The sequence below is a fragment of the Oryx dammah genome, unplaced genomic scaffold (assembly GCF_014754425.2).
Source record: "Oryx dammah isolate SB20612 unplaced genomic scaffold, SCBI_Odam_1.1 HiC_scaffold_2, whole genome shotgun sequence".
Taxonomy (NCBI): Eukaryota; Metazoa; Chordata; class Mammalia; order Artiodactyla; family Bovidae; genus Oryx; species Oryx dammah.
In genome coordinates this window covers 176,104,222-176,117,362 of record NW_024070186.1, presented here as the reverse complement: position 1 = coordinate 176,117,362, position 13,141 = coordinate 176,104,222, and the positions used below count along the sequence as shown (strand labels likewise).

Below are 13,141 nucleotides of genomic sequence, written 5' to 3'. Positions count from 1 at the left end.
TGAGATTACCATTCAAATAACAGCAGCAGTGTTAGTGTTGACAGTTTATATTGTAGAACCTACATGTATTCAGATGTGCAGAAATGGTGATAGACAACAGTAAATAAGATATGTATATAATAACCATACAAAAATTCAACTTTTACAATTGAATTTTCCCAACAAAGAACCTAGATTTCTTTTTCCTTTTTAAGTTTCAAGAGGCACTTAGGCTTAGGAAAAAATCATCTAATCACCTAAAAATCATCTAATCTTCTTTTCTGCATTATTATTTTCCACTCCCTGTCTCTCTTGTCTTAAGGACGATCTTATTCTCCTAAGACTGCTGTAACAAAATATCACAGACTGGGTGGCTTAAACAACAGAACTTTATTTTCTTATAGCTCTGGAGGCTGGAAGTCCAAGGTAAAAGAGTTAAAAAGTTTGGTTTCTCTTGAGGCTTCCTTTTGTGGCTTTCAGATAACTGCCTTCTTGCTTTATCTTCACATGGCCTATTCTTTCTCTTCACACGGCGATGCAAGCACATCACCAGTGTGTCTACCTCTTCACAGGATGACTGGAGTTAGAATCCCTAGACTCAAGATCAGAACTTAAGCATATAAATTTTGGAAGGACAAAATTTAGTCCATACAGGTACCGTACATTCTATTTCATCTCTCTCTCTACCTAACATTCTCTCTGTTCCCAAGTAGGAATGTTACAGACCCATTTCTATTACTTGTAAACATGTAAACATCTACTGATTGGGGTTAGACACATTCAAGTTGGGCATCAAGCCACAGGCCAATGGAGGAATTTTAGTTTCCATCAACAGGTAAAGGAGCTAAGGATCAGAAATTAGGCAGCAGCTAGTGTGATAGGAGACTATAATTTTAAGTTCAGAGTTAGGAAATAAAGTCTTTTCTATTCTCTGTCATCCATTCAATCCTTTCTATATTCAAAAATATAAAAAAGATAATTGAAGAGAAATGTCATTTCTTTATTCCCATTTCTTACCTCCTTGAGTGGTTTATATGAATTTAGGTACAGAGTATTTCTCAGAATAGAATTTGGGCTTCTCTCTTAGGTGGATGCCTCCAAAACCCTAGAAATCCAGTAGTCTGGTATTGGGTATAGAGTAGGTACTGCCTGGAATATCTCCAGTGGGTCACAGCATCACCCCCACCTCTACAGACTCACCTCATTGACCCAACACTCCATCAGAGGTTGGTGTCAACCAACTGCCCAGGCTGTTGTAGCACCTGCTTCCTTCTATTTATGGCATTAAGAACTTTCTTCCTGGGACCCAGCTGCATGTGTATGCTCTGAAGGTCCTCATCAGAGCAAAGCAGCAGAGCTTCCAGATCAATTTGCTCTCTCATGAAAATAGGAAGGAATTCTTCCAAGTAGTGGGACTGCAAAAACACTTCCAGGGAAGTAGCATCAACCACATCTTCCTCCCATTCCACTTCATCCTCATCCCAAGGCAGATCACCCTCATGGTTGTTTTCCTCTCCGTCTTCATCAGCCTCAGCTTCTCCTTGTCTCTGAAACAATTCACTGGGCATTGTAAACCCCAGCTCTCTCCTGCTGTCTGAGATGTCTTCAGGGCTGAATATTCTATTCCTTCCAAAAACAACATTTCCTAGACCTGGACGGTTGAGAATGGATTCGTGTTGCATACAGCTGTCCCCTTTTGCAGAGAACTGGAGCTTCTCTATGAAGTCCCCTGAGAATTCATCTTCCTCATCCTCTCTGAACACTTCCATCACATTCTTCTGTCCACTTCTGCTCTCATTCCCTAACTGCTCTGCTGTATCTTTGTTCTTCTTGAACTTAAGCTTAAGGGTATCTTTAATACCCTTAGACAGTGACCCAAATGTGTTAGAAGCAGAAGCATTTGACAGGAGTGACCTAGAGAAAGTTCCCTTGGCAGAAGAAAGAGTCCCAGATTCCTCCTTGCTGTATGTGCGGGCCATCTTATTTTGGTGCTTCTCCTGGAGCCTCTCACACTCTTTGATCTGCTTCTTGACATTCTTCTGAGCCTGCTCCTTCTGCCTGGTGACTTTCTTGGGGTTCATGATGTTCTGGGCAGTGGCAGCCTTATCCAGAAGAGCGACACATTCATTCTGCTCTCTGCTGGCAGCAGCATCCAGTGGAGACTGTAAGTCATTGTCAAGAGCAAAGATGTTGGCACCAAAGTTGATCAGGAACGAGACGCAGTGGGCATGACCGTTGGAGGCTGCATAATGTAAAGGAGTATTTCCCCAGATGTCACATCTATTAGGATCCCCTCTAGAAGAGAAAATATAAACAATACATACTGATTTTTTCTCTGAAGATAAGGTCTAAGAAAGAAAAAAATAAAATAAAGAACAAAATGCAAGTTAATCTTGCCTTGACATTGTTACAAGATAACTTCGAAAGCCCAGGTATGTCACATTTAGGCATCACGTGGCCAGAAACAACCCATATCTACACTGTATCTCATTTTTAGAAGCAAAAAAGCTTTCTAAGAAACTCCCAAAATGAGTAACTTTCATGTCTTATTGGCCAGAATCGGGTCACATACCTAGGAGAAAGAAAATAGAGCTACCTTCTTTATCTAAGATCAATTAGATGTTTCCCCTAGATAGGATTACCCCATGCTATGCTGGTAAATGTTAACAACCATCTCATTAAGGGAAAAGAATCAAACACTGATTTATATAGCATGTGCCAATCTCTGTGGTGTAAATACACCACCACAACACATTTTAAGCACTAATATGACATTACTGAACACAGAATTTGGAAGAGAGGCATAGTAGCTATTGATTATAAATTATTCCCACCACATAGATATTTAATAGATGTGTGCAATCTTAAGAGCAAAGATAATAGTAAAATGTGGTAAAATAATTAGAAGGGAATAAGTTTTGAGTATTACCTTTTTAATATAATATATTAAATTTAAGTTTATATAATTTTATCTTTAATAATGAATTGTTTATCTGATTCAGACTTCCTAAAAACTTAGCAATCATCTCTCCTGAGCTTGTTAGATACAGCTGGTTCTGAAACCATATCCTGTACCTTAAAGGATCAAGGTTCATAAGGTAGAAACAAGATAGAAACAAAAATGATAGCATCAAGAACACCAAACCTGTTTCACAGAGTACCAGGGGAAACCACAGATGTGGAAACAACTTGCAGAAAGCCCTTCCAACTGAGCATGAGCATCACACAGACGCCCTGAGGACTTGAATGACTGATAGTGCACTCTGGATATCACAGACTGAAAACCCATTACATGTTACGTACTGGACCCTTTCACCTCTAAAACTGCACATGTAACCCATGAAGAGGCATGAAGGACTGTCCAGCCTTCACTCTTGAAACTTACATTGAAACTTACACTTACTTTCCATCATTTGTTTCTAAGCAGCCTCCCCCTCTTTCTCCTTACTTCCACAGTAAATACCTCATTCAAAAGCCAATCAAGGAGATGAATCTAAAACAGTGCCTCTTGTCTCCTTGTTTTCCACCCTTCAACAAAACCTTTTCTCTCTACAAAGACCATTGCCTTGGTCTTTCCATTGCACAGTGGGCAACAAACCCACTTGCTCAGTTACAGTTCCAGCACACAACTGTTACCCTCCTCTGAGTCATAGGTAAGGGAATAAATAACAACAAAACTGGTTTTCCAACAGCAAGAAAGAAAAGAGGAATGGATGTTGGGCAGGAAGCAGTGTCTAATACAACTAATATTTGTACAAAGGGTCTATTGATTCCTCACTTTACTTTCACGTAATAATGATTGGTTTGGGCGTCCCTAATGGCTCAGATGTAAAAGAATCTGCCTATAATGCAGGAGACCCTGATTTGATCCTTGGGTTGGGAAGATCCCCTGGAGAAGGGAATGGCTACCCACTCCAGTATTCTTGCCTGGAGAATTCCATGGATAGAGGAGCCTGGTGGGCTATAGTCCATGGGGTTGCAGAGTCGTACATGACTGAGTGACTAACACTACAATGGTTTAAGGTAGAATTGGGGGCAATATTAGATAGCATTAAGGGTACATGGTAGGTAAAGAAGATTTGTGGAATGAATGTCTACTAGAATCCTGCCCCAGGCTAAATCACCACCCCTTGCCCTTCTCCTGTGAGAACTTAAGTTACAAACAAGCATAAACGAAAAGTAATAAGTTACTGTTAACTATGGCTCTGACCCCCAGCCACTGTTGAGAACTCTGATAATACAGGTACTAAAGGGCACCTTCCCTTGCCCTAGTCCAGACTCCAAAATCAGGATCTCTGCAACCTTTGGCCAGGCTAGCCCCATGGGATGGCAGGAGAGAGAGTCTGAGAAAGTGTTTAACATTCCTGGCAGCAGGTGAAACAGGAGAAAAGGTCTATGCCCTTGCAACTGGCATGTTAATAGACTGTGTCCTTCTGTTCCTTGCTATTTAAAGTTTGGTCCATAGACCAGCAGCAGTAACATCACCTTCAAATTTGTTGGAAACGCAGAATCTTGGACCTCATCCCAGACTTCCTGAATCAGAATCTGAAGTTTAACAAGATCCCCAAGTTAAGTTCACTGCAGGTTAAGACCTGCACTAGTTAAGGTGACCCAACCAGTGTCCTATAATTTAGTGAATCAGATTTGTATTATAATTCTTCCATGGGAAACTTTGGTTTCTTCATGCTTGTTTGTTACAAAGCACTTACACATTCACTGCCCCCACCACCACTACCACCAATCACAATCTTTCTCTTAAAAAAGAAAAAGAAGAACAACTCTCAGAGGGGTAAATAAGACCAAGCACTCAGTTGATTTGCCCACCAGTTCACTGCAGTACACTTTGGATCAGGCCTGCCTGCATGTCTAATGGTCTCCAACACAATATGGTCTTACGTTAACTCACCTCAGCTTTACATTTTATCTACAATGAGACCTCAAGTTCAATTTTTCTAGGACTCATTGTCCTCATCTATAAATTGAGGATAATATTACCTACTCATTGAACTATAATATGAATAAAGTCAACATACATAAAGCGTTAGAAAAGTGCTTGGTACATAGTGAATACTAAATAAATTTTACCTGTTATCATTTCCTTTGACTCTAAACTCAAAACATTTAATTTCATATATTTTTTTCTTGTACCCATTCTGGTAAACTCCTGCAACACTACAATAACTCTTCTGGCCTTTCAACATTTATAATCTTAATTTTTCAAGTACACCCTGCCCTGTTTAGATAATATGTCTCAGAGGGCAAAACCCGTGTGTTTTGTCCTTTGTATGGTATCTTCTGTATCTCCTAGCAGATGTCTCAAACACAACCTAAAGAAGCCAAGATGTGATGTAACTAACTTAATGGGGCCACGTTTTTTTTTTTTTTTCCCAACAAAGTCATAGTTAAGTTCAAGCTCCATCTAAAAAGAACAAGCATTGTTCAGCTGTGTCTAATTGCCATCCTGAATGAAAGCAGACACAATATTGCCAGAGCTTCCATTCTCCAAACAAAACTAGAAATCCAGAATTTCAGGTGAAGCTTTTTGATTTTTAAATGTTGGCTTACATTTAAGAGAAAATTACAGTGAGGTCCAAATTAAACATGCTTGTGGGCTAGAGCCAGCCATAAGGTGACAGTTGGCAACTTCCTTCTGAGGAGAGAGAACAGGGAGTGTAAGCAGATGCACATATAGGTGATATTACATATTTGGGATACCAGAAATATACTCAGTGTGGCCAGAGATACAGGAAGGGAAATAAGTTCAAAAAGGAAGGAAAGAAAATGAAATTGAATCTAAGCAAAGCAAGTATTAAATAACATGGTTCTGTTGCACAACCCTTTTCAAAAGGGGTCTAGTCAGTCTGCCTGATTTAGTTGTCTTGGATCAAAAGAGACCTCTTTCAACCTTAAAATAGTTGTGTATCTTAGGGAAGCACAGTACCCTCAAAGATGGAATTTCACTTTTCATTTATTTTAACCAAACACCACATTCAAAAGACTTCAAAGAGAGGTTGTAAAACATCTAAGACATTACTGCAAATATAAACATATGGGTTAAATTTGCCTGATATTAGATTGGGTAAGTTAAAAAAGAAATTATTGAGAGGAATGGGTTTGGGTAAGGATGTTACAAGTATAAAGAGGTTGGATTAAATCCACATGCTTCAGGTCATAAAAGAGTGGAATTTTCCCCACCCAAGGGAACTTAAATGATCCTTCAAAAATGGGAAGAACATGAAGAAAACCTGAGGTGACCCTTAAAGATTGTTCCTCTCTTAAGAAACACAAAATTCCAAATTTAAAGATGAACCTGTCAGTAAGCTGATTCATGAGTTGCCCTGGAACATTTAAGCTATTTCCACTTGCAGAAATTCTATTTACAGACAACTTTCCAAATTGATATACTACTTAAATTAAAATTTTTTCTATTGACAATTTGGGGGTTCTTCTTAACTCTGTCTTTCAATCTCTGGTGTCCTTCACATTTTTTGATAGAACCATTACACATCCCTATCCAGGTATTCAAAAACTCATCCCCCTCATTTGTTGATCTGAATCCAATATTGATGTCATATTGTTTCTGTGGTCTAAATTCATAAAATTTTTATTTGATTTTTTTTCTATCCCTTTTTTCCCCCAAAGAGAAACTCAATGACAAGATTTTAAGTAATCATATTTTGCCCTTGCTTTTGGTAGATTAGTACACTTTGGAAATAATTTTTAAACCTGGATTTTTATTATTGTTGCAAAATAGGCAATTTTCTTTTATTAAATTACTCTAAGCATCTGTTGCATTTCAATTTCTCCTTTTGAAGTTGATTTGATTTTTTCTGGAGTTGTTCTCAGAAAAAAAATCACTTTTTCAAAAAATGTTTTTCTACATAAGAAGGAATATTTAGAGTCATTAGTAATCAAATAAATGCAATTGAAAGTAATATACCACCATCCATTTGCCTATCAGATAGGCAACAAATAAAAAGAATAATAATACTCAGTTTTGTCAGGAGTGTGAGGAAATGAATGCTGGAGGAAGCATAGAGTGATTCAAATTTCCTGGCACAGTATGTGCCAAAAGACTGTAAAACATAGTGCTCCTTTGAATCAACAATTCTGCTTTAAAGAATTTATCCTGAGGAAATATCAAACACTTGTACAAACATGGGTCATCAAGGATGCTCATTCCATCTTATACAAAAACTGGGTTCAAATTAAATGTCATGAACAAATAAATGATTAAATAATTGTAATGAAACTATAAAGTAGGATACCATATAGCCACTGAAAATAATGTCATGGATCTCTCCTTTTAACTGCAGATGGTCAATACTGTATTATTAAATAATTAGAAATATAATCCAGAAGAGTTTGTATACTGTGATTGCCTTTGTGTGTGTGTGTGTGTGTGTGTGTGATTGCCTTTTTAAGGGCTGAACATAGGTATATTTAAGTGTATGTTCTTAAAGGGAAACATCTGAAGGAATATATACCCAAATGTTAATGACTGTGAGAATTCATGTGATTTTTGCTTTATTAAGCATATTTTCCAATACAATATGAAATGTTACAAGAAGTTTGTATTCCTTTGAGAATCAGACAGGAAAAAAATTATTTTCATTTTAGAAAATGAAACTTTAAAAAACCCATGCATGTTTTAAAAGCAAAATTAAATTCTGTATAACTGAGGCCATCTTCCCAATGTAAAACATGTAATTATTGCTTTCCATCTTTAAAAGTAAAAAAGGAAGAAAAACAGTTTTTAACAAAGCCAGAGTTTGGATATTATTGCCTGCCACATGATCCATAATTCAATCAGGTAGAGACAGAAAGACAGTAAAATCATCAGACTGCAGTAGACCTCAATAACTGATTAACATCTAAATTCCATTTTTGATTGGTTTTAGTTTTTAGCCCCCTTAAATGTAATGGGCATTTTGTTCTCACACAAGTGCTTAAAGATTGGCTATGATCAAAATCTGCCTGCAATGCAGAAGACCCAGTTTTGTGCCCTGAGTTGGGAAGATCCCCTGGAGAAGGAAATGGCAACTCACTCCAGTATTCTTGCCTGGAGAATTCTATGGACACAGGAGCCTGGTGGGTTACAGCCTATGGGGTCGCAAAAAGTCAGACACAGCTGAGTGAATAGCACACACATTCAGTGATCAAAATGGGTGGTGACCTGTGAAAACCTTTTTATATAAGACGTTTTTATAAGTTTATACCACGCCAACTTAACAGATCTTAAATGCTTCTGGAGAGAAGGAAAAAAATCTGGGATGTATTAGTACTGATCCAGAAGACAAGAGTTGAGAAGGAAGGACTAACCAGGGTTAGAATGCTGATGCTCATAATCAGTTTTTAATAAATACCAAGCAATGGACTGGATTTTGACATTATATTGAGAGAAATTACCATGCCAAATAAATACATAAAGAGTAGATTATATAACAAAATGCTTAGGGACAAATGACTAGCCACTTGGAGAAGACATAGATCACACTCTCAAATCTTAAATCAAACAAATAAAATATGAGTTATTTAAAATAAAAAAAACTACAGTACTAAAGATGTGTCAATATTTAGGCATGACCTCAAAGTTGGAATTACATAGTAAAATTGATAGACTTAAGTACATAAATATATCTATTTAAATTTATATTTTCACTGATATTAAATATCTGATGTCAAAAATATGAATTATGATTTGTGAAAATATTTGGAAATACAGTGACAAAGGCTGATATTCTAACTTTAAAAAATCAATGAGAAATGTTGAAGACTCCAATATATAAGTAGGACAAGGTTATAAATACTTAGCTCACAAAAGTGGAAATACAATGACTTCAAAATATAAAAAAATTTTCAACCCTGCCAGTAACCAAAGAACATTAATATATTGTGCATTGATATATCATTTCAAACCTACAATGTTGACAGAAATGGGTGCTCACTTTCTGAAGAGTAATTTGTCAATAGACACCAAAAAAGTCTTTAAATGGTATACGTGCCAACTGATCCAGAAATTTCACTTTGAAGAATTTGTTCTCAAGAAAACACGAGCAAAGATTTATGTACAAGGATAATTATCACAGCACTATTTAAACCATGGGAAATAAGTTAATTGTCCAAAAGAGAGATTGACTAAGAAATATATTTATATACTATATTCATTAACTAGAATACTAAGAAGTTCCTGAAAATTAAACTGTAAAAGAATATATGCTGACATGGAAAAAATGTTTATGATATATTGAGTTGTAAAAAACAAAACAAAACTGTATACCACACAAAAAGTGTTTACTTAGTATACTATTTCATGTATATGTACAAATAGGCATGCATAATTATTTATATATAATATATACATTTTAATATATGTATGCATATATTTGTGGGTGCTATATATATTTTATACACACTATATATTTGACATAACAGGATATCTTATTCTTTATAATCTGTGTGTGTACATATAGTTTAATTTGGGGGGCTTAGTTTATGTTAATTTTGTCATAAGTAAAGACCATAGTACAATTTGTATAAGAAAATGTTTCAGGCTTACAAAGAGAGAGAGAGAGCGTAGGAGAACATCTAAGCCTTCTCATTTAAATTGGACCTTAAAATGGCAAAGGGTTTTCAGCACTGGTTGTGAAATTGTAACTGACATCTTGTACTTCCTGCAGAGGTGATATACTTTAAGTAGGTGAAGAAAGTTTGGGAGAAGAGGAAAGATGATGCAGTGTTACAATCTGGAAGAGTTTAGCTGAAAGGGTCGGGCCTAGAGGGTGATGTCTAGAAAAACGGATGTTAAAAGGAATGAGGTACAGCAGCTCCACTCACTTCCTCATTTATAGTCTTCAACTCAGGAACTCTTTCCACCTTTGGTTCTTTAACTCCTTAAAGTGCCTCTCACTTCAATAAAGGATGCCAACATCCAACATCCTGTCAAAGCTCAAACTTGATCCTCCTCTTCCTTCTACCCACTGAGCGTTCAGTCAGTTATGACCAATTCTACATCCAAATTGCCATCCATCCACATCTCTCTGTCCCCACTGCCGCTTTTCTAATCCAGTTCGCCCCTCATCTCAACCATCAAAACAGTCCCTGAACATTTTCTTTAACTGCTATACAACCGCCTGAGGAAAATTTTGTAAACAAAAAGCTACCAGGTGGCTCCCCTGCACAAACCCACCACAGTGCCTTTCCGTATCTTTAGGGGAAAGTTCAGTTCCTTAAAAGAGTCTACAAGACTCTTGTATCTGGTCTCCTTGCTTATAACTTGGCCTCTCCCCACTCAAGCCATATCCAGCCACACGTGACCTCTTCAGGGCCTAGAATACAGTGCTCTTCCTCAGGAGAAACACTTCCTTCCACCTTCATCTGGCCAACTCCTTATCATTCAAACTCCAGTTTAGGTGCTCAGGAAAACCTTCGCTCACTACCTAGATTGGGACACCTGTCTTATTTATTTAGTGTTCTCTCTTTACCCCTTTATAACATGTTCATAACATTTTCCTCTCTCAGATCTGATCACCACCTGAAGATGGGAAGAATCATATTTCTCTTGTTGATCTAGCAAAATGGCTGACACAGAGAAGATATAGGTATTAATAAATACATATGTCATATACTAATAGGTATAAATTCACTTGCCTCCTTTACTCACATTGTCTTTTTTTCTTTCTTTAGTCTTCTTGGAGTTATAGTTGTCAATAGTGACTAGCCCCTCCAGCAACAAGTAGAAGACAGGAGCTAGCTAATATCTGCTTTAGAACTTGAAGGAAGAGTATATGTACATGTATGTATTTGACAGCCAGAGTGGTAATTAAGATAGGCTGAAGGTCCCTTTTATAGCTTATAAAGCCAGAAATTTCATCTAAGAACCATGAGCTTGCACTTGGATTGAGTATTCTTTTTTAAGGCTATGAGATTTTAATGGCACAAATGAAAAAAAAATAAAAACCACATCATTTGTTCCAATTATACTTGACATCTTAAAACCAGGTAGATCACTGATCTTTTTTAAAGAGTCAAGCATTTACAAGTCATGGAAAGAAGTTTTCAAGCCACAGAATTCAAATATCTTACCCTCAAGGGAAATAATAGTGACTTAGAGTTCAGGATTTCTGTGTGTGGCTCATAAGGGATCAGCCACCCCGTGGTGCAGTTCTCAGTGTGGAAAGAGAATTTATCACTGGGAAATTTTCTCATTTCCTCTAAAAAGACAATTGTTACACAGACTAGAATGAGAGCAAAGTATTTTCACTAATTCCCTGCCTCCTGCTCCTGTCTGCAAAATCCTCCCATAAACAGTTTCCAGTCAAAACCATTGGGTTGAACTTACCCTCTGCTGCAGATTATTTCTAGGGCTTCCAAGTTCCCATGGTAGGCTGCTAGGAGCGTGGGGGTCATGCCATCTTCATCAGAAAGATTCAGATCTCTCTTGGTAGCCTCCTTCAGAAGTTCCAGGTAGCTATCACTAGCAGCTTGGTGATAGCGAGTGGACATTTTTCTGCTCTCCGAAGCTTTGCCAAATATCACTCTCCAGGCGGAACAGGATGTCAGTGAAGCAGCCTTCCTTCAAAGCTGGTTAATCAGTGACAAGAAACAGTGTCAGCCCAGGGCAAAGCTCACTCCAGCCTCCCTCCATGGAAAGCAGCCAGAAAGATTCACAGCACTGAACTTAGACCTTTTCTCTCTGGAATAGCCATGACATTGAAAATTGAGGACTGCTGTGTTCATCTTGAATGTCTTAAAAGAGACACATTTTTCTTGTCTCTTAACAAGTTTTGAATATAATATTGGTCATCTAGGCACAGAATGAAGAAAATAATTTCAAAACAACTCAGAACTAGGCTAGTTCATTGGAGGAGTCCATTTTTCTAAAGTGCTGTATTGAGGTATAATTTACACATTATGAAATTCATCCATTTTAAGTGCAAAATTCAATAATTGTTACTAAATTTAGAGTTGTGTAATTGTCACCATGAAACCAAGCAGGCCCCTGTCGGAACTTCCCAGAGACAAACCCTCTCCTTACCACTCCACTACCTCTTGTTTGTAGAAAAGCTGTAGCCTTCTAGGCCCTTTCCAAGTTCTAAAGAGCAAATTTAATCAGAGAAGTGAGAAAAGGTAGAAACAAAGAAAAAGTCAAGCAAAACAAAATAATAATTGTTTAGCCATAAAACAAAGTCAAGGATATCTAGTTCCTCCTTAATCCTTATAGATAATATCCTAAACAACATGCTTGAGCTATTTTGTAGACACTAAACTCCTCACCAGGTGGAAAAAGTTAACTGCATGCTGACCATCAACACATAGACTCCAAACTAGTTGGAACCAGAAGGTTGATGACTGAGATTTTCAAAATATCAACCTGTTACTTCACCAATAACCAATCAAGAACTGTGGATGAGCTGGTCACACACCCTGTGACCCTTTTCCTCACACTGTCTTTAAAAACCCTTCCCTGAAAGCCACTGTGAGTTTGGGTCTTTCAAGTAAAAGTTTTTGCTTGGCACCCTGCAATAAATGCTGCATTTTCCTTCACCACAACCTAGTGTCCGTGGATCGGCTTTGCCACACAGACAGTGAGCAGACCCAACTTCTGTTTGGTAACAACCATAATCCAGTTTTATCGTATATCTGTACCACCTCAAATATCCCTCATGCTAATTTGTAATCACTCTTCTTTCTCACTCCCAGCCTCAGGAAACCACAAATCTGTTTTCTGTCTCTATAGATTTGCTATTTGTAGGCATTTCATGTAAATGGAATCATACAATATATAGCCTTTTGTAGCGTCACATAAATTTTTGAGGTGCATGCATTTTACAGCGTGTAACATTATTTCCTTCCCTTTTATTTCTGAATAGTATTCTGCTATACTAATATACCAAATTTTCTTTATTCTTTCAACAGTTGATAGACATTTGAATTGTTTCCACATTTTGTTTTTATGAATACTGCTACAAGTTTTTGTGTGGACATATACTTTCACATATCTAAGGTATAAATCAATAAATGGGATTTCTCAATTATATGGCAATTTATATTTAACTTTTTAAGAAATTGACAAACTGTTTTCCAAAGTGCCTATATAGATTTTCATTTCCACCAGCAATGTATGAAACTGTTCAGTTCAGTCGCTCAGTCGTGTCTGACT

General features: G+C 37.2%; 1 protein-coding gene across 1 annotated transcript; it reads right to left on the bottom strand.

Moving 5' to 3' along the window:
- Positions 1-349: 349 nt before the first annotated feature.
- On the bottom strand, positions 350-12,016 carry ANKS4B (ankyrin repeat and sterile alpha motif domain containing 4B). The gene is made up of 2 exons (XM_040257619.1): positions 11,321-12,016; positions 350-2,274 (listed from the first exon to the last, which is right to left on the bottom strand). The coding sequence occupies exons 1-2, from the start codon at positions 11,482-11,484 to the stop codon at positions 1,200-1,202; spliced, it is 1,239 nt and encodes a 412-aa protein (XP_040113553.1). The 5' UTR covers positions 11,485-12,016; the 3' UTR covers positions 350-1,199.
- Between the last annotated feature and the right edge of the window lie 1,125 nt (positions 12,017-13,141).